The following is a 25091-nucleotide window of genomic DNA, read 5'->3' as shown; positions in this document are numbered from 1 at the left end:
TACATTGATTGGTTGATACATTTTATGCTACACAAAGATAAATAACATATATTTTTTAAACTAAACCAATCTGTTGGTAAATGCAGTAATTGCTTATTGGACCTGTTACTGAGATGGTTGTTCTAGTTTAGATCATTGAGGTAGTCTTTGTAGTCAGACTAAAATAACCCTGATAAAATGGTTATTGGTAGAACTCTTCGTAGCTGATTCTAGGCACAACCATTCATAGAGGGTCCTTAGGTAAACCATATACAGGAGATAATATTAATTCTAGCATCAAAAAGGGTTCGCCTATGGGGACAAACCAAAAAAGTGGGACACTTTCTGCATTTATGTCTTCTGTAAACTCTTTCAACATCTATCCAACATATTAGGCCAACACATGATACATTTCTGAAATCCTCAAGATGTTTCCTAATCACACAACAAAAACATTTAATGTTGATATATTACAATCTGCATGACACACCCATTTGTATACAATGAGGCAACAACATATTTTCAGTTCGCATTTGGTAGACTGGGACAGTAGGTTGGATGAACTGGGACACCATTATTACCGGCTTAATTGTACCCCGATGACAATTAAATTACATTTTGTGTGATTAGGAAACATCTGAGGATTTCAGAAAAAAATATAATGTGTTGGGCTAATAAAGTGCATTCGGAAAGTATTCAGACCCTTTGACTTTTTCCACATTTTGTTACGTTACAGCCTTATTCTAAAATTGCTTAAATCGTTTTTTTCCCCTTCATCAATCTACACACAATACCCCATAATGACAAAGCAAAAACAGGTTTATAGAAATGTTTGCAAATGTATTAAAAATAAAAATCTGAAATTACATTTACATAAGTATTCAGACCCGTTACTCAGCACTTTGTGGAAGCACCTTTGGCAGCGAATACAGCCTCAAGTCTTCTTGGGTGTGACGCTACATCCTTGGCACACCTGTATTTGGGAGTTTCTCCCATTCCTCTCTGCAGATCCTCTCAAGCTCTGTCAGGTTGGATGATGGGGAGCGTTGCTGCACAGCTATTTTTAGGTCTCTCCAGAGACGTTTGATCGGGTTCAAGTCCGGACTCTGGCTGGGCCACTCAAGGACATTCAGACACTTGTCCTGAAGCCACTCCTGCGTTGTCTTGGCTGTGTGCTTAGGGTCGTTGCCCTGTTGGAAGGTGAACCTTTGCCCCGGTCTGAGGTCCTGAGCGCTCTGCAGCAGGTTTTCATCAAGGATCCCTCTGTACTTTGCTCCGTTCATCTTTGCCTCGATCCTGACTTGTCTCCCAGTCCCTACCGTTGAAAAACATCCCCACAGCATGATGCTGCCACCACCATGCTTCACCATAGGGATGGTGCCAGGTTTCCTCCAGACGTGACGCTTGGCATTCAAGCCAAAGAGTTCAATCTTGGTTTCTTCAGACCAGAGAATCTTGTTTCTCATGGTCTGAGTCTTTAGGTGCCTTTTGGCAAACTCTTGGTCACCTCCCTGACAAAGGCCCTTCTCCCCCGATTTGCTCAGTTTGGCCAGGTGGCCAGCTCTAGGAAGAGTCATGGTGGTTCCAAACTTCTTCCATTTAAGAATGATGGAGGCCAATGCATTCTTGGGGACCTTCAATGCTGCAAATAGTTTTTGGTACCCTTCCCCAGATCTGCGACTCGACACAATCCTGTCTCGGAGCTCTTCGGACAATTCCTTCGACCTCATATGGCTTGGTTTTTATTCTGACATGCACTGTCAACTGTGGTACCTGATATACACTACTGGTCAAAAGTTTTTGAACACCTACTCATTCAAGGGTTTTTCTTTCTACATTGTAGAATAATAGTGAATATATCAATACTATAAAATAATACATATGGAATCATGTAGTCATTTTTTTTTTTTTAACAAATCAGATTATTATGGTGTGGGGGTGTTTTGCTGGTGACACTGTCTGTGATTTATGTAAATAAGGTATTTCTGTTTTACATTTTTATTACGTTTGCAAAAATGTCTAAAAACCTGTTTTCGCTTTGTCAAGTGTGGGGTATTGTGTGTAGATTGCTGAGAAAAAAGTTATATTTAATCAATTGTAGAATAAGGCTGTAACGTAACAAAATGTGGAAAAAGGGGTCTGAATACTTTCCGAAGGCACTGTATGTTGGATAGATGTCTGAAGAGGTTACAGAAGAAAGAAATGCAAAAAGTATCCCACTTTTTCTGAATTCACTCAAATAACAGTACTAATAACAGTACTAATAACAGTACTACAAGAAAAAAGGAACAGGATATAGTACTACAAGAACAAGGACTTAGTAACAATAGTTTAGGACCAATAGTTTAGATTTTCTCTTGTCAGACCAATAAAAGGCACATCACCCTACTTGTATTGAATTTTTAACAAGCATTGCTATTGATCATATCTGAGATCATATCCACCTGGCTGAATTCCCCTAAGGTCATTTTGCATCCTTCTTCCTCCCTTCCTTGAAGAAGCCATTAGCCACTGACCTGATATAGCTGGATAGGTGAAAGCAAAGGGCTACGTAGGCTACATTATGGATCTTGGTGAAAAAAGTATGAATTCCATAGGTCGAGGGTTGGGTTAAATGCAGAAGACACACTTTGGTTGAATGCATTCAGTTGTTTGCATTCAACTGACTAGGCATCCCCTTCCCCTTTCCTATCACGTCAGAGCAGTTAGTAGGCGTGGCCTACTTCAAGGAAAGGAAGAAAGGCCCTGAGTGGCTGCTGTAGTTTCCTGTGTGTCAGACTTCCAGTAATGATCACTTTTAACTCCCCATGCCGTCACACTGTGTGTCAACACGCTTTCTTCTGACACTTAACGGCATCAAGACCAAACCAAGGAGTATATTCAGCGAAACACAAGCGGTATGTTACTTTTATCCTGATATAATGAGACCAAAATGTTTAACCTCTTTCCTACCTCTTTATTAAAACTTAAGACAAACACATTTTTTGTGCTTTGAACTTTTGACGTGTTCAATGTTAAGGGGCCAATTTAATATTTGTGTTTCTCAACTATCTTAAACCCATGAGTATATAATCCAGTTACTCCTAAACACTGATCCAAGATCAGTCTGGTAGGTACCCCCCTAATGGATATGGTGATGATTTGATGTTGTTGCTGGTCCTAGATGTATACCTCAGAAAACCTCTACAGCAGCTATAAAGCCCAGGGAATGACATGATTAAAAAACTACTCCAGGCTACATTAGAATGTCTAAAACCTGATGGAAAGTATGTAGAACAAAAAATACTAAATATGTGGCCCTCTGTTGAATTTTGAAGTCCTAATGTGTCTTGAGTTGTTGCCTATCCGTGATGTAGAAGGACAGTTACATTTTTTTTTTCAATTTCTTTGGTGCAATTTTCACAATAATGTGATACATTTTCACAACTCTTGGTACAAAATTCTAAACTTTAAGCACATTTTTAATTGACTAAGTACAACACACAAAATCATACATTCACCTTTTCACCAAAATGAATCAGTGTTTTATCTAGAAATATGTTTCACATTGCAATACATGTTCATATAAAGTAGTTGCCTTTCACAATGCAATGCTCAAATTCATTTTAATATGATTCTCTTCTCATTTGCTAAATACGTTTTACTGTTAGTCAATCTCACTGCTCTTAATTGATAAACACTTAACGATTTGTTAAACCTATAGATTTTAAACTGGTTTTCCTACTAAAGATTTTGATAACTACATAATGAAAATGTATGTCTAAAGTAGAAACATATAAAGTATGATATATACTGTAATGTACTATTATGATTATAACTATTATGATTTTACTTCACAGTAAAAAATATATAAAAATAATCTGATATTGAAAATAATATACTGTATGTAACAAATGCATCCCCTATACAGTAAACCTGCATCCAAAAGGAAGTTGCTGCGGTCTTTTTGATACAGTACTGTAATACCGTAGTATGTCCCATTCACATAGCAGACGCTTTTATACAAAGTCACATACATTTTCATATGTGACCCAAGTGGGAATCAAGTTTACAACTCTGGTGTTGCTAGTGCCATGCTCTTATGAACTGAGCCACATACAAGACCACTACAATACATAAGTACAATACAATACTGTATGATACAATACAAGATTACAATAAAATACTGTCAAATACAATACATGGTTACAATACAGGTGAAGATGTATGATTGCCATCCTCATCGGGGCGGCAGTGCAGCCAAGTGGTTAGAGCGTTGGACTAGTAACCGAAAGGCAGTTAACAGGCAGTTAACCCACTGTTCCTAGGCTGTCATTGAAACTAAGAATATGTTCTTAACTGACTTGCCTAGTTAAATAAAGGTTAAATAAAATTAGCATACTGCCCTCCTCCAGCTGTTTTTCCACCAGGTGTGTGAATAATGAGGACATTTAATGCAATGTGGATGAGAACCTATGGCCAAAAGCTCAAGATAGGCTTAATGCAAACTACTGCCTGCTAAACATTATGTTTATTTAATTTGATTACAGTACACCTATGATGTAATTATATCTGAACAATACATTTATTTTTTGCATCAATGATTGTGAAAAATGTCTTCAATGATCACACCTTTGCAAGGATGGAAATGTTATGTTCAGTCAATTGTAATGGGAAGTGTAAGTATATTGCCTAATGTGAAAACAGTGTAATGTATTGTCATTTAATGTATTGTAGCATATTGCATTCAAAGGGATATTTTGAAACATGTATCGTGACTTTTTTTGCTATTGGATTAATTTGTTGTTAAAACAAGTACATTGAGAAGATATCATTATGTTGTGTTTTGGTGATTAAATCAATGTTTTCATGGTATTTCACAGTAAACTTATATTTTGGATCAATGGTTGTGTGATGAAAGAGGTCTTCAAAAAAAATGAATATGATACTTGCTGCGTTACAAGTGTTACCAGTTTGGGGTTTTGCACTATGAGTTGTGAAAATTCACCTCACACTTGTGAAAATAGCACCAAACCAATAAAAAAACGAACTCTATGACCATATAAGCTCATCGGGTCTAAGTGAAACTGCTGAAGTGGTCATGTTTTTACCATGGTGTTATATCTGTGTGTCTGTGTTTTTCTCCCAGGTTTGCAATGGTGCAATGTCTGGTGTTCACACTGCTCTGGGTCTGTGCTGTGGCACTGCATGCCCTTGGGAGTACAGAGAGAGGTGATTGATGAATGTGTGTTTGATCAATATCTATCTTGAATGTGTTTACCCTGCCTAACTGAGTTCTGTGTCTGTGTATGACAGTATCTCAAACGACTGAGCCAAGTGTCTCTATGACAGCACCGACGGCTGAGACAGTTACTTTAGGACCAGTTGAGACCCAAAGCCCTGATACACACACACACCAGAGCCTAGAAGAAGAACAAGAACCACTTCCCTCAGACCCCTGTCAGGATGACGAGTTGGATAAGGTGAGAGCCTTATGATAATCTGAGGCCTGTCTTAAAACAGCTCAGATTTACAGATTCTCTTTCTTTCTTTCTTTCTTTCTTTCTTTCTTTCTTTCTTTCTTTCTTTCTTTCTTTCTTTCTTTCAGAGGGTGTACCAGAGGGATTCTGATGGTGTTATGCAGCTGGTTCAGGGAGAGGACTACAAAAACACTTGCAACCTAGCAGACAGTAAGACACATGCACAAAGACACAGAGACACACTCACACAGGTGCACATGGATACACACACACTGAATCCTGTCTGTAGCTCCAGGTGAACAGGCCCACTGTCTTATCTACCCTACCAATCAACTCAACTGCTCCTGGAATTTCCATGGTCTCCCTAACGACAGCCAATCCTATGCCTCCGTCTTGTAAGCCCTTCCAACAATATCCAAGAAAATAAAAGTATTAACAATAGTAATAGTACAATCTTGTCAATTCATAGGTTATTACTGTGTAATTACCATTTTACTGTATATACAATGCTAATCTCATTTTAGTACATGACACCAACATTCAATCAAGGTGTTTGCTTTAAGCGCTGCTGTGTGTGTTTGTATGTGTGTGGGTGTGTGTATGTTTGAATATCAGTGTGTGTAAGAAAGCTGAGAGAATCTCCAGTGTGGACTGTGTCACTGAGGCCATAGGAGGCCAAGGAGCCCAGGGAGGGACTGGTAAGGCTGACCGTGTGGTTGGACATGTGTCTGCTGGGTGCCAAGGCAGTGTGGACAACAGCGCCACCTCTGTGATCCTGACTTTCAACGTGTCATGCTCTGACGTGTGGGTCATCTACACCCATAAATACCAGACCAAAGATATTGATGTGCTATGCCCGCCCCCCAACATCAACCCATCCTGGGTCAGAGAGGGGGTTCTGCTGGTTAAGTGGGGTCTCCCGTCCAGCCGGTTACGCAACAAAACCAGCTGTTTCCACTACCAGCTACAGATCAATGACCAGGTAATTCTACCAGAGAAAGAGAGAGAGAGACAGTTGTGTGTGTGTGTGTTTAGCAGTGGCCCTATTTGTTAAGAGGCTGTGTGTATATGTGTATTGTAAGGTGAGGGAATTTAAGGGTGGACTGACATACAATGAGACCAACGCAGACCCCACACATTCACACGATGTGAAGATGAGGGTGAAGAAGAGTAATAGCTGCAGAGGATCTCAACACTGGAGCAGCTGGAGCAACACCACCAGTGAGTCTGCAGTCATCAATATTGTAATCATATCTGCTTGTCAAACTCAAAGTGCTAACTGAAGCAAAAACAATGACAGTAACATAGAAAATATCAAAATAATAAAATATGTGAGAACCACTGAATGCTTAACAGTGCTAAAAAACACATTTCACTGTCTTTTTCCATCTGCTTGTTATGTTTACACCAATGCGTGTGTGTGTGTGTGTGTGTGTGTGTGTGTGTGTGTGTGTGTGTGTGTGTGTGTGTGTGTGTGTGTGTGTGTGTGTGTGTGTGTGTGTGTGTGTGTGTGTGTGTGTGTGTGTGTGTGTGTGTGTGTCAGAGGTGGCCCCGTTTGAATCTCCCAATCAGCTGAACTCTCTGGTGATCATTGGCATCGCTCTGGGAATACCCATGGTCCTCCTGTCTCTGCTGCTGCTGATTCGACTCCAGAGGTATTCTGTTGGGTTCATTCAATTTTATTCAGACGGCGGGAGAGAGAGAGAAATGGAGAGATGAAGAGAGCAGGAAATGGAGAGAGAGAGAGAAAGGGAGAGACCGAAGGTGAAACACTGAGAAATTGACAGAAGGAGTGAGAAGGATACAGAAATTGAAAGAGAAAGTGAGAGATGGAGAGAGAAGGAAATTGAGAGGGGATAGAACAGAGAGAAACACAGATACATTTACAAAAGAGAGAGAGAGAGAGAAAAAATTTAGAGAAACAGACAGACAGACAGACAGAGAGAGAGAGAAACAGACAGACAGAGAAACAGATAGAGAGAGAAACAGACATACAGACAGACAAACAGACAAACAGAGAAAGATAAACAAAGAGGAAAGATTAATAGATTAATAGAATAAGTATTCATGGAATAAGTGCTGATGTGTTTGGTTTTAGTCTCTGACCACAGACCACACACATTTTCACTCTGAAACTGAACTTCCTTCAAACGAAAGGCGGAAAACACCTTTTATTCTTAGAAAACGAGAGAAAGGGGAAAACATAAATGATTCAGTGATTGCACAGTAACTGGCACAATACCCTCACCCAAAAAAATGAAAGGTGAAAATGTATTTTCCGTATGTTTAAAATACATATTTTCCATACGTTGAAAAATACATATTTTCCAGACATTGAAATCAGGTTAATTTTCGGTTCTGAATGAACATTGAAAATACTTACTTTCCAGATATTGAAAATATATATATTCTATATATAGACTGAAAATATGTATCTTCCGGATGTTGAAATCAGGTGCATTTTTGGTTCTGAATGAAAGTTGAAAATATGTAATTTATAGACAGACAAAATCTGATTGATTTCAATGTCCGTGGACGTTGAAACCAAGGCCTGTCTGGAGCGCACCAAATCTGGACCAATCTGAACCGTCGGCGTCGGTCCGTGCTTACTGGGGTGTAGCCTACAGTGTTGCCTGAAATATTATTTTATGAATGCCCATCTATGTGGTAAGCATACCGTTTGTAAAACACCAAAGAAAGACGTCTGGACAGGACCAAAATAAGATGTCCAAAAGAATTTGACTCGTTCTTACTGGGGTGTAGCCTACCATGTCAGCCCCAATGGAATTTTATGAATGCCCATCCATGTGGTAGGCACACTGTTTGTAAAACAGGCCGTTGTATTGGCTTTATTAGTCCTGATTCCTGTGACTAATCAATTTGGCTATTTAAACTCTGAATATCAGCTACCCAACTTTATCAGAGTTATCGTGAGCCTATTTGCAATGAATTTACATAGCGGGAAATGCAGAAGTATTTTATTCTTCGCTATGATCAGCTTGTCAAAAATTTACGGATACACACTTGAAACCACCGATCATGACAATGGGGTGAAACTCCTGGACAACAGTTGTGATTGTCCATTCCATGCAGTCCATTGTACTTTGACCTGTCCTATTTTAAGGATATGTTGTTTGTTAACATGACAGCACATTTTTTTCTTTGATTGAGTGGCATTTAGGTTAGGTTATTTTATCGGAGAAACCTGCATGATGTAAAAGTGTCCGTCTCATTACATTGTCATACATTTTATCTCCAGCCTGTAGGCTACAGAAAAGGCCACATACTCTTTCTACCATATCCCATATCTGCTAAATTATTTGTTAGATCATTTTTTTGATGCAACGTTGGTAGAGCAACGCACCGATTTGTCTCCCCAACAGCACCCTGGAGAGGAATGGACAAGCTAAACATTTTGCGCCCCTGCCTTTGACAAAGTGGGCACCGCTTATCACAGGGCGGCATCAGCGCTCACTTAAAAAGCCCATATGCCACTGGTTGAGAGAAATTGTCGTTTTCGGGCAGAATTATGTGAGGTTTTAAGTGTTGTTGTTGGAGGTGTGTCTTGGTCAGTTTAGCTCCGAAAATGCTGCACTCGTCAACCTGCCGCCGTAGGCGGCAACCTAATCCTGCCTAATGAGCGGGCCGGCTGTGGCTATGGTATTAGTGGTGTTATTCCCTGGCTGCTGACTGACTGTGGTGTGTGTGTGCGACTGTGTGTCTGTGTTTTCAGGGAACGTCTGTTTCCCCACATCCCTGGTCCCCCACTGAAGATTAAACACCTCTTGGAGAGAGACGACCAGTTTCAGGTGAAAAAAACAAACACACACACAGCGACAAAACATTTGTTATGTTTACTATCATATCATAACCCCTCTCGTGGAGCTAAAACAAAACTTTTCTCCCTTCAGGTTGTACAGTTTGTCCCTCAGGCCCTGCAGTCCAAATTTGTTGAGGAGATCACAGTGGTGGAGGAAGTTAAGGAAACACCTGTGAATTTGGCCAGTTAAACAAGATGGCCTGTTTAAAGCCCAATCATCATAGACTGTGTAAGGGCCGATCTGTAAGGATGATCCCCTTAGCAGATGCAGTCATTACCATTTGTTAATACCTATCCAATCCTTTCAAGAGTGGATGCTAGTTATTGACATGCATTGTTCTTACATGCTTATTAGTGTCTACTCAATGAATTGTTCTAATGTGCTCAGCTTCTACCAGTGTTGTAGTACTCGAGACCAAGACCAGTCCAGTCTCGAGACCACATATTGGTCTTGTCTTGGTGTCAGCTACATTCGTACTCGGTCTTGACTCGGTCTCGGACAGTGAGGACTCGTCATTTCTTCCCTAGACCAGCGGAGTAAAAAAACTCAAACATATACACTCCTTTCTTGAAACATTATCTTACAACCTTTATCTTTTATAGACATGTTTATGTAGTGGTGAACCTATAGGACTTCAGTGTGTGACAGGTTCGTGATTCTGAAAGGACAGCAACCGTAATACCAGAGACTCATGTAGGAGGGTGCACTTTTAGTAAAACACAAAGGGACAGTGGTGTAGTGGAGTATACGCAGGTATAAACCGTATACTCATTTTTTTCAGTGGGCATTGCCTATACTCACTTAATCCCTATTGATGCGTATAAAAGTAGTGTAGAGGAGGCAGTGGCGACCCGTCATTAAGGGCAGTTTTTGAGTCCCACCTGTTTAGCAGGGGTGTGCCTGTTTTGCATGTTATTTTGTCATTAATATGTGTCACATATCAGTTTGAAAAAAATGATTGAGTTAATAAAGCTTCATACAAACATGGTCTTTTTTTGCTTTCTTGAATAAGGCAGCTCTAAAATGCAGATGTTTCAACTTAGCTCAGTGCTTTCTGTGGTGGTGGGGCAGCCAGCGGAAAATACTGAGCTTAGGGGTTGGTAATGTTCTCTTGTTGCGCCTTGAAAGTATGACTCAGTGTTCTGTCACTCATGGGGACACCACGTCACGGCAAAATTCAAGCCCCTTGGGTGCTGCCATAGAGTTACATTAGAAGTGCCCATCCAATAAGGCTCAAGGTCATTGGCCACAGATAAAATGATGTCAAATCGTTATATCTACCATAGCTTTGATTGGATGGATCATGTCAACATCATACTTTCTAAATCTTAGCTAGCAAGCTAGCTGTCACGTTCTGACCTTAGTTCCTTTTTTATGTCTCTATTTTGGTTTGGTCAAGGCGTGAGTTGGGGTGGGCATTCTATGTTTTGTTCTACGTTTTGTATTTCTGTGTTTGGCCTGGTATGGTTCCCAATCAGAGGCAGCTGTCAATTCGTTGTCTCTGATTGAGAACCATACTTAGGTAGCCTGTTCCCACCTGTGTTTGTGGGTAGTTGTTTCTTGTTTTGTGTTGTGTCACCTGATAGGACTGTTTCGTTTTTCGTTGTGTCACCTTTGTCATTTTGTATTTCAGTGTTCAGTTTAATAAATTTAACATGGACACGTACCACGCTGCATTTTGGTCCGATCTTTCATATACCTCATCAGACGAGGACGAGATTCGTTACAGAACTACCCACCAAAAAAGGACCAAGCAGCGTGGTAAGGAGGAGCAGCGCGATCTGGAGAAATGGACATGGGAGGAGATATTGGACGGCAAGGGACCCTGGGCACAGGCTGGGGAATATCGCCGCCCCAAAGAAGAACTGGAGGCAGCTAAAGCTGAGTGGCGGCGATATGAGGTAAGGCAGCGCAACAGGCACGAGAGGCAGCCCCCCAATGTTTTTTTTTTGGGGGGGGGGGCACACGGGGAGATTGGCGGAGTCAGGCGATAGACCTGAGCCAACTCCCCGTGCTTACCGGAAGAAGCGTAGTACTGGTCAGGCACCGTATTATGCAGTGAAGCGCACGGTGTCGCCAGTACGCGCTCATAGCCCAGAGCGCTATAGGCCAGCCCCCCGCAAGTGCCATGCGAGAGTGGGCATCCAGCCATGGCGTATTGTGCCGGCTCAGCGTGTTTGGTCTCCGGTACGCCGTTTCGGCCCAGGGTATCCTGCGCCGGCTCTGCGTGCTGTGTCTCCGGGGCGCTGGGAGGGTGCAGTGCGCCCTATGCCTGCGCTCTGTCCGTGCCGGGCGAATGTGGGCATTGAGCCTAAGGGAGAGGTGCGAGTGGTATGCACCAGATCTCCAGTGCTCCCCCACAGCCCGGTTCAACCTGTGCCTGCACTCTGGAGGGTCCGGGCTAAAGTGGTCATCCAGCCTGGAGGAGTGGTGCCAAGGCTGCGCACCAGAGCTCCAGTACTCCCCCACAGCCCGGTCCATCCGGTGCCTCCTCCACGCACCAGGCCTCCTGTAGGTCTCCCCAGCCTGGTGGGTCCTGTGGCAGCCCCACGCACCAGCCTGTCTCTCCGTCTCCTCCCTCCAGGTTCTCTCTCCAGTCCGGAGCTGTCAGAGCCGCCCGTCAGTCCGGAGCTGCCAGAGCCGCCCGTCAGTCCGGAGCTGCCAGAGCCGCCCGTCAGTCCGGAGCTGCCAGAGCCGCCCACCTGTCCGGCGCTGCCAGAGCCTCCCGCCTGTCCGGCGCTGCCAGAGCCTCCCGCCTGTCCGGCGCTGCCAGAGTCTCCCGCCTGTCCGGCACTGCCAGAGTCTCCCGCCTGTCCGGCGCTGCCAGAGTCTCCCGCCTGTCCGGCGCTGCCAGAGTCTCCCGCCTGTCCGGCGCTGCCAGAATCTCCCTCCTATTCGGGGCCCGCTGTAAGGGTCCCCAGTCCGGGGTCGGTGGCGAGGGGGTCGCCACATAAGTGGGCCAAGACTAAGGTGGAGTGGGGTCTACGTCCCGCACCAGAGCCGCCACCGCGGTGAAATGCCCACCCAGACCCTCCCCTATAGGTTCAGGTTTTGCGGCCGGAGTCCGCACCTTTGGGGGGGGGGGGGGGGGGTACTGTCACGTTCTGACCTTAGTTCCTTTTTTATGTCTCTATTTTGGTTTGGTCAGGGCGTGAGGTGGGGTGGGCATTCTATGTTTCGTTCTATGTTTTGTATTTCTGTGTTTGGCCTGGTATGGTTCCCAATCAGAGGCAGCTGTCATTTCGTTGTCTCTGATTGAGAACCATACTTAGGTAGCCTGTTCCCACCTGTGTTTGTGGGTAGTTGTTTCCTGTTTTGTGTTGTGTCACCTGATAGGACTGTTTCGTTTTTCGTTGTGTCACCTTTGTTATTTTGTATTTCAGTGTTCAGTTTAATAAATTTAACATGGACACGTACCACGCTGCATTTTGGTCCGATCTTTCATATTCCTCATCAGACGAGGACGAGATTCGTTACACTAGCAGTCATGATCATGAATCTAGTCGGCAATCTACAGGCAAATCCTTTTCAATCCTTGTCATGGGAAGAGAAATTATGAAGAGAAATTATAGATAAAACGTATCTAGTGCTCATCGGTCAAAGTGCTTATCAGTCATTGGACATAAACATTACACAAGAAGTTGGAAATTGCAAATTCAACAATGAGTGGTTTGAAAGGTATCAGTGGCTAACTGCAAGCATTGCAAAGCAATCATTAGCCTGCTATTCAGTGGAGTGGGTTTAAGGGTCGCTTTTCCAAGCTTATTTGGTATTTGGTATTTTATTAGGATCCCCATTAGCTGTTGCAAAAGCAGCAGTTACTCTTCCTGGGGTCCACACTAAACATGAAACATAAAACAGAATGACATACAGTAAGACAGAACATCATTAGACAAGAACAGCTCAAGAACAGAACTACATACATTTTAAAAAGGCACATGTAGCCTACATATCAATGCATACACACAAACTATCTAGGTCAAATAGGGGAGAAGCGTTGTGCCGCGAGGTGTCGCTTTATCTGTTTTTGGAAACCAAGTTTGCTGTTTGAGCAATATTAGATGGAAGGAAGTTCCATGCAATAAGGGCTCTATATAATGCTGTAAGTTTTCTTTGTTCTGGATTTGGGGACTATGAAAAGACCCCTGTTGGCATGTCTGATGGGATAAGTGTGTGTGTGTCAGAGGTATAAATTGACTATGCAATCAATTTGGGATTTCAACACATTAATGTTTCTTATAAAAAGAAGAAGTGATGCAGTCAGTCTCTCCTCAACTCTTAGCCAAGAGAGACTGGCATGCATAGTATTAATACTAGCCCTCTAATTACAATTAAGAGCAAAACAAATTATCAATGAACCTACCAGGTACAACTCCAAATCCGTAAACACGGGCACCTTCATAGATGTCATCCTAACTAACTCGCCCTCCAAATACACCTCTGCGGTTTTCAATCAAGATCTCAGCGATCACTGCCTCATTGCCTGCATCTGTAATAGGTCTGCGACCAAACGACCACCCCTCATCACTGTCAAACGCTCCCTAAAACACTTTCTAGCCTTTCTAATCGACCTGGCCGGGGTATCCTGGAATGACATTGACCTCATCCCGTCAGTAGATGATGCCTGGCTATTCTTTAAAAGTGCCTTCCTCACCATCTTAAATAAGCATGCCCCATTCAAAAAATGTAGAACTAGGAATAGATATAGTCCTTGGTTCACTCCAGACCTGTCTGCCCTTGACCAGCACAAAACCATCATGTGGCGTTCTGCATTAGCATCGAATAGCCCCCGTGATATGCAACTTTTCAGGGATGTTAGGAACAAATATACACAGGCAGTTAGGAAAGCTAAGGCTAGCTTTTTCAAACAGAAATTTGCATCCTGTAGTACTACCTTAAAAAAGTTCTGGGACACTGTACAGTCCATGGAGAATAAGAGCGCCTCCTCCCAGCTGCCCACTGCTCTGAGGCTAGGAAACACTGTCACCACCGATAAATCCACTATAATTGAGAATTTAAACAAGCATTTCTCTACGGCTGGCCATGCATTCCACCTGGCTACCCCTACCCCGGTCAACTGCCCGGCACCCTCCACAGCAACCCGCCAAAGCCCCCACCATTTCTCCTTCACCCAAATCCAGATAGCTGATGTTCTGAAAGAGCTGCAAAATCTGGACCCCTACAAATCAGCCGGACTAGACAATTTGGACCCTCTCTTTCTAAAATTATCTGCATAAATTGTTGCAACCCCTATTACTAGCCTGTTCAACCTCTCTTTCGTATCGTCTGAGTTTCCCAAAGATTGGAACGCTGCCGCGGTCATCCCCCTCTTCAAAGGGTGTGACACTCTAGACCCAAACTGCTACAGACCTATATCTATCCTACCCTGTCTTTCTAAGGTCTTCGAAAGCCAAGTTAACAAACAGATTACTGACCATTTCGAATTCCACCGTACCTTCTCCGCTATGCAATCTGGTTTCAGAGCTGGTCATGGGTGCACCTCAGCCATGCTCAAGGACCTAAACGACATCATAACCGCCGTCGATAAGAGACATTACTGCGCAGCCGTATTCATCGACCTGGCCAAGGCTTTCGACTCTGTCAATCACCACATTCTTACTTGCAGACTCGACAGCCTTGGTTTCTCAAATGATTGCCTCGCCTGGAACACCAACTACTTCTCCAATAGAGTTCAGTATGTCAAATCGGAGGGCCTGTTGTCCGGACCTCTGGCAGTCTCTATGGGGGTGCCACAGGGTTCAATCCTCGGGCCGACTCTCTTCTCTGTATACATCAATGATGTTGCTCTTGCTGCTGGTGATTCTCTGATACACCTCTACACAGACGACACCATTCTGTATACTTCTGGCCCCTCTTTGGACACTGTGTTAACTAACCTCCAGACGAGCTTCAATGCCATACAACTCTCCTTCCGTGGCCTCCAACTGCTCTTAAACGCAAGTAAAACTAAATGCATGCTATTCAACCGATCACTGCCCACACCTGCTCGCCCGTCCAGCATCACCACTCTGGACGGCTCTGACTTAGAATACGTGGACAACTACAAATACCTAGGTGTCTGTCTGGTTAGACTGTAAACTCTCCTTCCAGACTCACATTAAGAATCTCCAATCCAAAATGAAATCTAGAATAGGCTTCCAATATCGCAACTGTCACGTTCCTGACCTGTTTTCTCTTATTTTTGTATGTGTTTAGTTGGTCAGGGCGTGAGTTGGGGTGGGCATTCTATGTTATGTGTTTCTATGTTGGTTAATGGGTTGCCTGATATGGTTCTCAATTAGAGGCAGGTGTTTTACGTCTCCTCTGATTGAGAACCATATTAAGATAGGTTGTTTCACATTGTTTGTTGTGGGTGGTTGTCTTCCGTGTTTGTGTATGTTTGCACCGCACGGGACTGTTTCGTTTGTTCGTTCGTTTGTGTAGTCTTTTCCTGTTCGTGCGTTCTTCGTGTTATGTAAGTTCGTTTGTTCAGGTCTGTTGACTTCGTTTATTATTTTGTAAATTCTCAAGTGTGTTTAGTTTTCGTCTTGTTTAATAAATCATTATGTCTAATTACCACGCTGCGCTTTGGTCCAATCCCTACTCCTCCTCTTCAAGCGAAGAGGAGGAGAACGGCCGTTACAGAACCACCCACCAAACACGGACCAAGCAGCGTGAGTACGAGCAGTGGCCCACTACACAGGAATCCTGGACATGGGAGGAAATACTGGAGGGAAAAAGAGACTGGGCTTACATTGGGGAATATCGCCGCGCTCGTGAGGAGATGGAGGCAGCGAAAGCCCAAGATCGGTGGTATGAGGAGGCAGCACGGAGGCGTGGCTGGAAGCCCGTGAAGAAACCCCAAAAATGTATTGGGGGGAGGCCTAAGGGTAGTGTGGCGAGGGCAGGTAGGAGACCTGCGCCCACTTCCCATGCTTACCGTGGAGAGCGGGAGTACGGGCAGACACCGTGTTACGCAGTAGAGCGCACGGTGTCTCCTGTACGTGTGCATAGCCCGGTGCGGTACATACCAGCTCCTCGTATCGGCCGGGCTAGATTGAGTATTGAGCCGGATGTCATGAAGCCGGCCCAACGCATCTGGCCACCAGTGCGTCTCCTCGTGCCGGCTTACATGGCACCAGCCTTACGCATGGTGTCCCCGGTTCGCCTACATAGCCCGGTGCGGGTTATTCCACCTCCCCGCACTGGTCGGGCGACGGGGAGCATACAACCAGGTAAGGTTGGGCAGGCTCAGTGCTCAAGGGAGCCAGTACGCTTGCACGGTCCGGTATATCCGGCGCCACCTTCCCGCCCCAGTCCAGTACCACCAATGCCTACACCACGCACCAGGCTTCCAGTGCGTCTCCAGAGCCATGTTCCTCCTCCACGCACTAGCCCTATGGTGCGTGTCTCCAGCCCGGTACCACCAGTTCCGGCACCACGCACCAGGCCTCCCGTGCGTCTCCAGAGCCCTGTACGCACTGTTCCTTCTCCCCGCACTCGCCCTGAGGTGCGTGTCTCCAGTCCGGTACCACCAGTTCCGGCACCACGCACCAGGCCTATAGTGCGCTTCGAGAGTCCAGTGTGCCCTGTTCCTTCTCCCCGCACTCGCCCTGAGTTGCGTGTCATCAGCCCGGTACCACCAGTCCCGGCACCACGCACCAGGCCTATGGTGCGCTTCGAGAATTCAGTGTGCCCTGTTCCTGCTCCACGCACTAGCCTTGAGGTGCGTGTTTCCAGTCCGGTACCACCAGTTCCGGCACCACGCACCAGGCCTACTGTGCGCCTCAGCCGGCCAGAGCTGCCCGTCTGCCAAGCGCCGTCAGAGCTGCCCGTCTGTCCCGAACCGTCAGAGCTGCCCGTCTGTCCCGAGCCGTCAGAGCTGCCCGTCTGTCCCGAGCCGTCAGAGCTGCCCGTCTGTCCCGAGCCGTCAGAGCTGCCCGTCTGTCCCGAGCCGTCAGAGCTGCCCGTCTGTCCCGAGCCGTCAGAGCTGCCCGTCTGTCCCGAACCGTCAGAGCTGCCCGTCTGTCCCGAGCCGTCAGAGCTGCCCGTCTGTCCCGAGCCTGCAAAGCCGCCCGTCTGTACTGAGCCTTCAGAGCTGTCCGCCAGATAGGAGCCGCTAGAGCCGTCCGCCAGACAGGAGCCGCTAGAGCCGTCCGCCAGACAGGAGCCGCTAGAGCCGTCCGCCAGACAGGAGCCACTAGAGCCGTCTGCCAGACAGGAGCCGCTAGAACCTTCCGTCAGTCAGGATCAGCCAGAGCCTTCCATCAGACAGGATCAGCCAGAGCCTTCCGCCAGACAGGATCAGCCAGAGCCTTCCGCCAGACAGGATCAGCCAGTGCCGTCCAGCCATGATCTGCCAGAGCCGTCAGCCAGCCATGACCAGCCAGAGACGTCAGCCAGCCATGACCTGCAAGAGCCGTCAGCCAGCCATGACCAGCCAGAGCCGTCAGCCAGCCATGACCAGCCAGAGCCGTCAGCCAGCCATGACCAGCCAGAGCCGTCAGCCAGCCATGACCAGCCAGAGCCGTCAGCTAGCCAGGATCCGCCAGAGCCAGCCATTCAGGATCCGCCAGCCAGCCAGGATCCGCCAGAGCCATCTGCCAGTCCGGAGCTGCCCCTCAGTCCGGAGCTGTCGTCCCTCAGTCCGCAGCTGCCGTCCTTCAGTCCGGAGCTGTCGTCCCTCAGTCCGGAGCTGTCGTCCCTCAGTCCGGAGCTGTCGTCCCTCAGTCCGGAGCTGTCGTCCCTCAGTCCGGAGCTGCCCCTCAGTCCGCAGCTGCCGTCCTTCAGTCCGGAGCTGCCGTCCTTCAGTCCGGAGCTGCCGTCCCTCAGTCCGGTGCTGCCCCTTATCCCGGTGCTGCCCCTTATCCCGGTGCTGCCCCTTATCCCGGTGCTGCCCCTTATCCCGGTGCTGCCCCTTATCCCGGTGCTGATGCCTCTTATTTTAGGTGGGTTTATTTGGAGGGTGGTCATTGGGAGGGGGCTACAAAAGCGGGGGTTGACTATGGTGGGGTGGGGACCACGCCCAGAGCCTGAGCCGCCACCGTGGACAGATGCCCACCCAGACCCTCCCCTAGACTTTATGCTGGTGCGTCCGGAGTTCGCACCTTGAGGGGGGGGGGGGTTATGTCACGTTCCTGACCTGTTTTCTCTTATTTTTGTATGTGTTTAGTTGGTCAGGGCGTGAGTTGGGGTGGGCATTCTATGTTATGTGTTTCTATGTTGGTTAATGGGTTGCCTGATATGGTTCTCAATTAGAGGCAGGTGTTTTACGTCTCCTCTGATTGAGAACCATATTAAGATAGGTTGTTTCACATTGTTTGTTGTGGGTGGTTGTCTTCCGTGTTTGTGTATGTTTGCACCGCACGGGACTGTTTCGTTTGTTCGTTCGTTTGTGTAGTCTTTTCCTGTTCGTGCGTTCTTCGTGTTATGTAAGTTCGTTTGTTCAGGTCTGTTGACTTCGTTTATTATTTTGTAAATTCTCAAGTGTGTTTAGTTTTCGTCTTGTTTAATAAATCATTATGTCTAATTACCACGCTGCGCTTTGGTCCAATCCCTACTCCTCCTCTTCAAGCGAAGAGGAGGAGAACGGCCGTTACAGCAACAAAGCATCCTTCACTCATGCAGCCAAACATACCCTCGTAAAACTGACCACCCTACCGATCCTCGACTTCGGTGATGTCATCTATAAAATAGCCTCCAACACTCTACTCAACAAACTGGATGCAGTCTATCACAGCGCCATCCGTTTTGTCACCAAAGCCCCATACACTACCCACCATTGCGACCTGTACGCTCTCGTTGGTTGGCCCTCGCTTCATACTCGTCGCCAAACCCACTGGCTACAGGTTATCTACAAGTCTATGGTAGGTAAAGCCCCGCCTTATCTCAGCTCACTGGTCACCATAGCAGCACCCACTCGTAGCATGCGCTCCAGCAGGTATATCTCACTGGTCACCCCCAAAGCCAATTCCTCCTTTGTTCGTCTTTCCTTCCAGTTCTATGCTGCCAATGAACTGCAAAAATCTCAGAAGCTGGAAACACTTATCTCCCTCACTAGCTTTAAGCACCAGCTGTCAGAGCAGCTCACAGATTACTGCACCTGTACATAGCCCATCTATAATTTAGCCCAAACAACTACCTCCCCTACTGTATTTATTTATTTATTTTTCTCCTTTGCACCCCATTATTTCTATTTCTACTTTGCACATTCTTCCACTGCAAATCTACCATTCCAGTGTTTTACTTGCTATATTGTATTTGCCTCGCCACCATGGCCTTTTTTTGCCTTTACCTCCCTTATCTCACCTCATTTGCTCACATTGTATATAGACTTATTTTTCTACTGTATTATTGACTGTATGTTTTGTTTATTCCATGTGTAACTCTGTGTTGTTGTATGTGTCGAATTGCTATGCTTTATCTTGGCCAGGTCGCAGTTGCAAATGAGAACTTGTTCTCAATTAGCCTACCTGGTTAAATAAAGGTTAAATAAAAAAATAAATACATTTTGCCACTCTGTTCTGGGCCAGCTGCAGTCTTTCCTTGCAGCACTGGACCACACGACTGGACAATAATCAAGATTAGATAAAACTAGAGCCTGCAGAACTTGCTTTTGGAGTGTGCTGTCAAAAAAGCAGAGCATCTCTTTATTATGGCTAGACCTCTCCCCATCTTTGCAATTAGGTGCGGGCTTAAGGTTTAAAAGGATAAACATTCAACATTGGCCATCCTGTCAATCCAGCATTACTTCTGCCGCTTTCAAATTAACTAGAAACTCGGAATTGGAAAATGTCAGACTTCAGTGACTTCAAGACAACTGGGAACTCGGAACTGAAAAAATGCATTTTGAATGGTCATCCAACTTGTAATTCCAAGTCGGGCACTCTGGCCTCTTTCTGGAGCTCCGACCTGAAGATCACTGACGTCATGATTCAACCTTGTTTTTCTCCGAGTTCCTAGCTGTCTTGAAAGCACCATAAATCCAGAGAATGACAGACTGATGACAAAGTCTGATGACAAAATTTGCCCACGAAGGACCGCCGCGCCACCTTGGTTCATGTGAGCATAGCACAACAAGGTGAGTCCAAAAATGTATTGTACGCTGCTGCATAAATTATGTATTATGCCAGGGAGATATGTATATTGTAGTTAAGAAAGAAATAGTAAGTGTATGTTGTGTAGTAAGCTGTTTGTAGCCCATGTGCCTCACACTTTTCCCTCATAACTTAGCATACTGTTCTGACCTGGTGGTGCACATTTAGCCTATAGCCTGTTTTAGAGAAATACCATCATTGAATATTGTAAGAGCTTTCAGTGTCTGCTTATATGTCCCCTTTATTTATCCTACAGTTCTGACTTGGTGTACAGGGAGAATACTGTAAGAACAGCCCATGCTCTGAATTCTGTCGCTGTACATTTCAAGAGTGCTGAACAAATAATTATATTGACTATGTCCGTCCTAGCTCGCTCATTATTGTCTTAATCGAAATTACGAATTGCCTCTTATTTGCTCGTTGTCCCCTTATGCCATAGTTTGTACATCTCAATTGTCAGTAGAAACCAAATTTGTTTAAGCAAGTCAGCCATATCAGGTATGTTTTTTTAAAAGGCAGTAAATGAGGCTGAAAGAACTGTTTCGCTTCCAGACAAAGCTCCGCTGATAGCCAGGTGTAGCAGTGTGAAATGTAGGGGAAGGGTTGTAGAGATTCAAAGGACCATGAATATAATAAGAAACATTAGGTGCTGGCTTAAGGCCTGTAGCGATGTCAGGTCAGAACAAGAATAAGGTGGATGTCCAGGTTAAGAGGAGTTTAATGGAAGAAGATATCCACATTCACACACACATCGCACACACATCTGACCACTCATGGTTCAGATAACTGAGAATCATGTCCAGTGTCATGACTGTCCTGTGAGGCTCCAAATAGATCAGGTTTGCAATTAATGACTTCAACCAGATCCCCTCTCACCCACAGAGGGTGAGGAGGAAAGGAACTGGTGGGGGTTAACAACTCATGCCCTGTTGTAAAACAAGGACAGAACATTCAGCTCTCCCTCTCCAAAGTTCACCAAAGGAATGTATTTTGTTTCAACAGACCTCTTCCAGCTGAAACTCTAACACGCTCTAAAGTGAATTCTGGAACAATATTTCTAACATTCAACTTGGGGAATGCTCAGAGGCGATCTATAGAACACTAATGTCATTTACTTTGTTATTTTGTGATGTCATTAAAAATGTTGAAATGAAATATGAAAAATTATTAAAGTGCTTTTGAGAGGGACATGATTTTAGTAAAATACGAGATAATTGTTTTACATAAACGTTGCACAGTGACAAGCTACGCCCCTAAGTGAGGTCAGAGTGCGTGTCAGCCTCACGGAACCATCCTTTTGAACAAACTGTATAAAATAATGGGTTAAGAACTAACATATTAGACCAGAGAGCTGTAGAGCTGCAGCTTTACGTTTAAAATCTCAACACGAGGTAGAGACGATAAACTCACCTCCCGGAAAATCACTGGTACGGCTGATTAGCTGTCCTAAGTAAAGTATCTTTGAAAGTGAATTTAAGTGGGACCATTCTACTATTCTGTTCAAACCATTGTATTACGCTACTCTCAACAACCCACTGGGAACCATCGACACGGCTGGCTAGACTATCTTCAAAGAAGCATCTTCCAGAGCGAATGGAAGGAGAATAAGCTCTGTAGTTCTGTTCAGGACTACATGACAAGTCACTGGATACCGGACAACTGCAGAGAACAACAGTAGAAGACTTGTTGGAACCATTTTTGGACAATCAGAGCCTTACAAGCATGCCATGAAAAAGCCCAACCCCCTCTCCAAGGCGGCCCGGTTCCAAGAGAGATACACGGCAAGCGGGCGGCAGTTCGTTTGCAAAGTATAGGATTACTGTAATTGAGAGTATTTTCTAAATGTTCCAATGTTAATGTCTCTGTCCCTCTCTCGCCCTCTCCATGTTTTTTGTAACAAGCAGCAATATTGTTGTCAGTCCGCTAGGGACCTGTTTTTAACGTATTAAGTGTGTATGCGTAACGGAAATGCTGGGAGTCAAGAAGCAAGGGCAGGGGGTGAGTTTAATAATACAATAAACATGGAATGATACAAAACGAGAGTAGTGTCTGGACATGAAACACCTAACTAATACTGCCTGGGGAATGAACCAAAGGGAGTGACAGATATAGGGGAGGTAATCAGTAAAGTGATGGAGTCCAGGTGAGTCTCATAATGAGGCACAGGTGTGCGTAACGATGGAGCCAGGTGTGCGTAATGATGGTTGTCAGAGCAGGTGATCAGTAATCCGACGTCGAGCGCCGGAGAGGGGGAGCGGGAGTAGACGTGACAGTATGTTTATCCGATGTTACCATTTAATTAGCTAGAAAATAAATAATTAAACCAATTTGTGTAGTACTGAATCATAAGTAAGGCTCAGGTTTTTGAAGATGCAAGGAGGTTACAGCTGTTTAGAATGATGATATGATACAAGGTTATGATTAATAAGTTGACTGTTTATAGATGTGATAGGTAAAGATAGGTAAAGAAGGTAAAGACCTTCAGAGTTTAATTCGGGAAATGGTAACTCTTTAAAGGACCATTCCCGTGGTGCCTCAGATCATAATTAGGTAATTGTTACATGATTAATTTAATCAGGTAACAATTAAACATATTCAGGTAATTAAATAAATAACCGTCTTCAGATTAAAGTCAAGTCACGACACCAGTTAGAGCTGACATTAACTATGGTTCTGAAAGGAAAGAGGAGAAAGAAAACTTAGGCTATAGCACTGCTATAATATGAATGACATTGCTGTATAAGCTAGCACAGGTAAGTATATAACAGCAAGGGCTATACACTACAGCAGGCATAAGGCCTAGTGACATGGCAATAGCAGTGGTGTACAACACTTATGTAAAAATACTTTAAAATACTGTTTAAGTCATTTTGGGGGGTATCTATACTTTACAATTTATATTTTTCACAACTTTTACTTTGCTCCACTGATTTCCTAAATAAAATAATGTACTTTTTACTCCATACATTTTCCCTGACACCCAAAAGTACTCGTTCAATTTTTTATGCTTAGCAGGACAGGAACATGGTCCAATTCCTGCTCTTATCAAGAGAACATCCCTGGTCATCCCTACTGGCTCTGATCTGGCGGACTCACTAAAGCAAATGCTTTGTTTGCTGGAGTGTGCCCCTGGCTATCCGTACATCTTAAAAACAAGAAAATGGTGCCGTCTGGTTTTCTTAATATATGAAATTGGAAATTATTTATACTTTTACGTTTGATAAGTATATTTTAGCAATTACATGTACTTTTGATACTTAAGTATATTTAAAACCAAATACTTTTAGACTTTTACTCAAGTATGTTTTTACTGGGTGACTTTTACTTTTACTTGAGGCATGTTCTTTAAGGGGTCTTTACTTTTACTCAAATATGACCATTGGGTACTTATTCCACCACTGGGAAATAGACTAAACAGCCTGTTGGACTTGTACACATCAAACTCAGGCAAATGTGGTCAAATTAACATTAAAGTAATGTGGAAATGTATACATAATATAATTATAATGAGCATGCGTGATATATATAGAATAGAAAATAGCCTAGCACCATAAATGAGCAATGCTAATAAATGGCTAATCGCTAACAGTCATGCTAAATGGCTTATGCATTCCAATGCAAATACAATCAGTAGTGCTAACGCTGGCGGGAGGGCAAGCTAGCTAACAAGCTCAACACACGGTAATTATTCATAATACCCAACAAAACTTAGATCCAAATAATATGACACAGATCTCAAGGCACTTAGGTTTAGATGCCTGCACAATTAAACATCAGACATACAGGGATTCAGTCCACTGGAGGAAAAGTTCAGCAGGAGGGAAAACTGTAGAAGTGCTCATCAGGATGGGGAAAGCACGTTTTTGACCACACAGCGTGCTGGGGTCATAGACTAACTGAAACTGAAGTCCCAGGAATCAAGGCCACTGATAGGCTGAAGTTGATGTGGTAATAAGTATTTGGTGTGACCTTGACTAATAAGACACTAACAAAAGTTGGGGTCCTCTGAATGGGAGATTAAACTGCCAGACTAGATCTAACCAGAAGGGGTGGCTAGAATCAGCTGACTTGAAGCTGGCCGTTTTAACATAATGGTAAGGTGTTGGGACTGCTGTTGAGACTCTTCTGTTGGGACAGCTTTATGTAGGCCCTGACAGTTTGTGGGCACCGTTTATCACCGCTATAGTGCAATTAATGTAATGTTTAGTGTTGTGTAGTGGCTTTGCTGACATGCAACAATATATATTTTTTAGTTTATACCACTTATCAATTATGTAGTACAATAGAGAAATCATGCACAAAGTAGCCTACACAATCGCAAAGCACGTGAAATATATTAATGTGCGCTCCACACGCAGCCTAGTTTCAGTGGAATATAATCTGCAGGCAGCAAGAGTGTGCAGCTCTCAAATGGTTTTAGCATGGAGCAGCTCACAAAAGAATGACATCGGTAGCCGGTAGGGTAGGAAAGACATTTCAACTTTTGATATCTACCGGTAAATGCTAACTAAGGCAATAGCCTACTAACCGAGTGTTGGTTAGTAGGCTATTTGTGATGCGCAATTGTCATAATGGGCAGTTAGCATCAAGGGCGTTGACATGGACAGGCCTGGGTGTACAGAGGCCCACCCATTGGGGAGCCAGGTCCTGACAGGCCCACCCAATCAGATTGATGTGGTTTAAGCATTGTTGTGGACTTATACCATCACATTTTTGTATTTTTTCTATTTATAAAA

At 44.6% G+C, this 25091-nt stretch overlaps 2 protein-coding genes across 2 annotated transcripts in view; one reads left to right on the top strand and one right to left on the bottom strand.

The window, feature by feature from the left end:
• The window catches only part of LOC139550388 (caspase-7-like), a 45850-nt gene extending 43220 nt beyond the window's left edge, over positions 1-2630 (bottom strand). Inside the window, exon 1 of the mRNA XM_071361264.1 lies at positions 2496-2630. Within this exon, the coding sequence (XP_071217365.1) occupies positions 2496-2623 (128 nt within the window). The 5' untranslated portion in view covers positions 2624-2630. The remainder of the gene's footprint in view (positions 1-2495) is intronic.
• Positions 2631-2734: 104 nt separating this feature from the next.
• LOC139550387 (uncharacterized) lies at positions 2735-10242 on the top strand. The gene is made up of 10 exons (XM_071361259.1): positions 2735-2876; positions 5108-5190; positions 5275-5441; positions 5567-5648; positions 5728-5833; positions 6054-6420; positions 6521-6659; positions 6982-7093; positions 9172-9247; positions 9350-10242. The coding sequence occupies exons 2-10, from the start codon at positions 5115-5117 to the stop codon at positions 9446-9448; spliced, it is 1224 nt and encodes a 407-aa protein (XP_071217360.1). The 5' UTR covers positions 2735-2876; positions 5108-5114; the 3' UTR covers positions 9449-10242.
• The last annotated feature ends 14849 nt before the right edge of the window (positions 10243-25091 follow it).

This window comes from Salvelinus alpinus, chromosome 23 (genome assembly GCF_045679555.1).
Source record: "Salvelinus alpinus chromosome 23, SLU_Salpinus.1, whole genome shotgun sequence".
Taxonomy (NCBI): domain Eukaryota; kingdom Metazoa; phylum Chordata; class Actinopteri; order Salmoniformes; family Salmonidae; genus Salvelinus; species Salvelinus alpinus.
The sequence above is the reverse complement of the archived record's forward strand: the minus strand, read 5'-3'. Positions and strand labels throughout refer to the sequence as shown.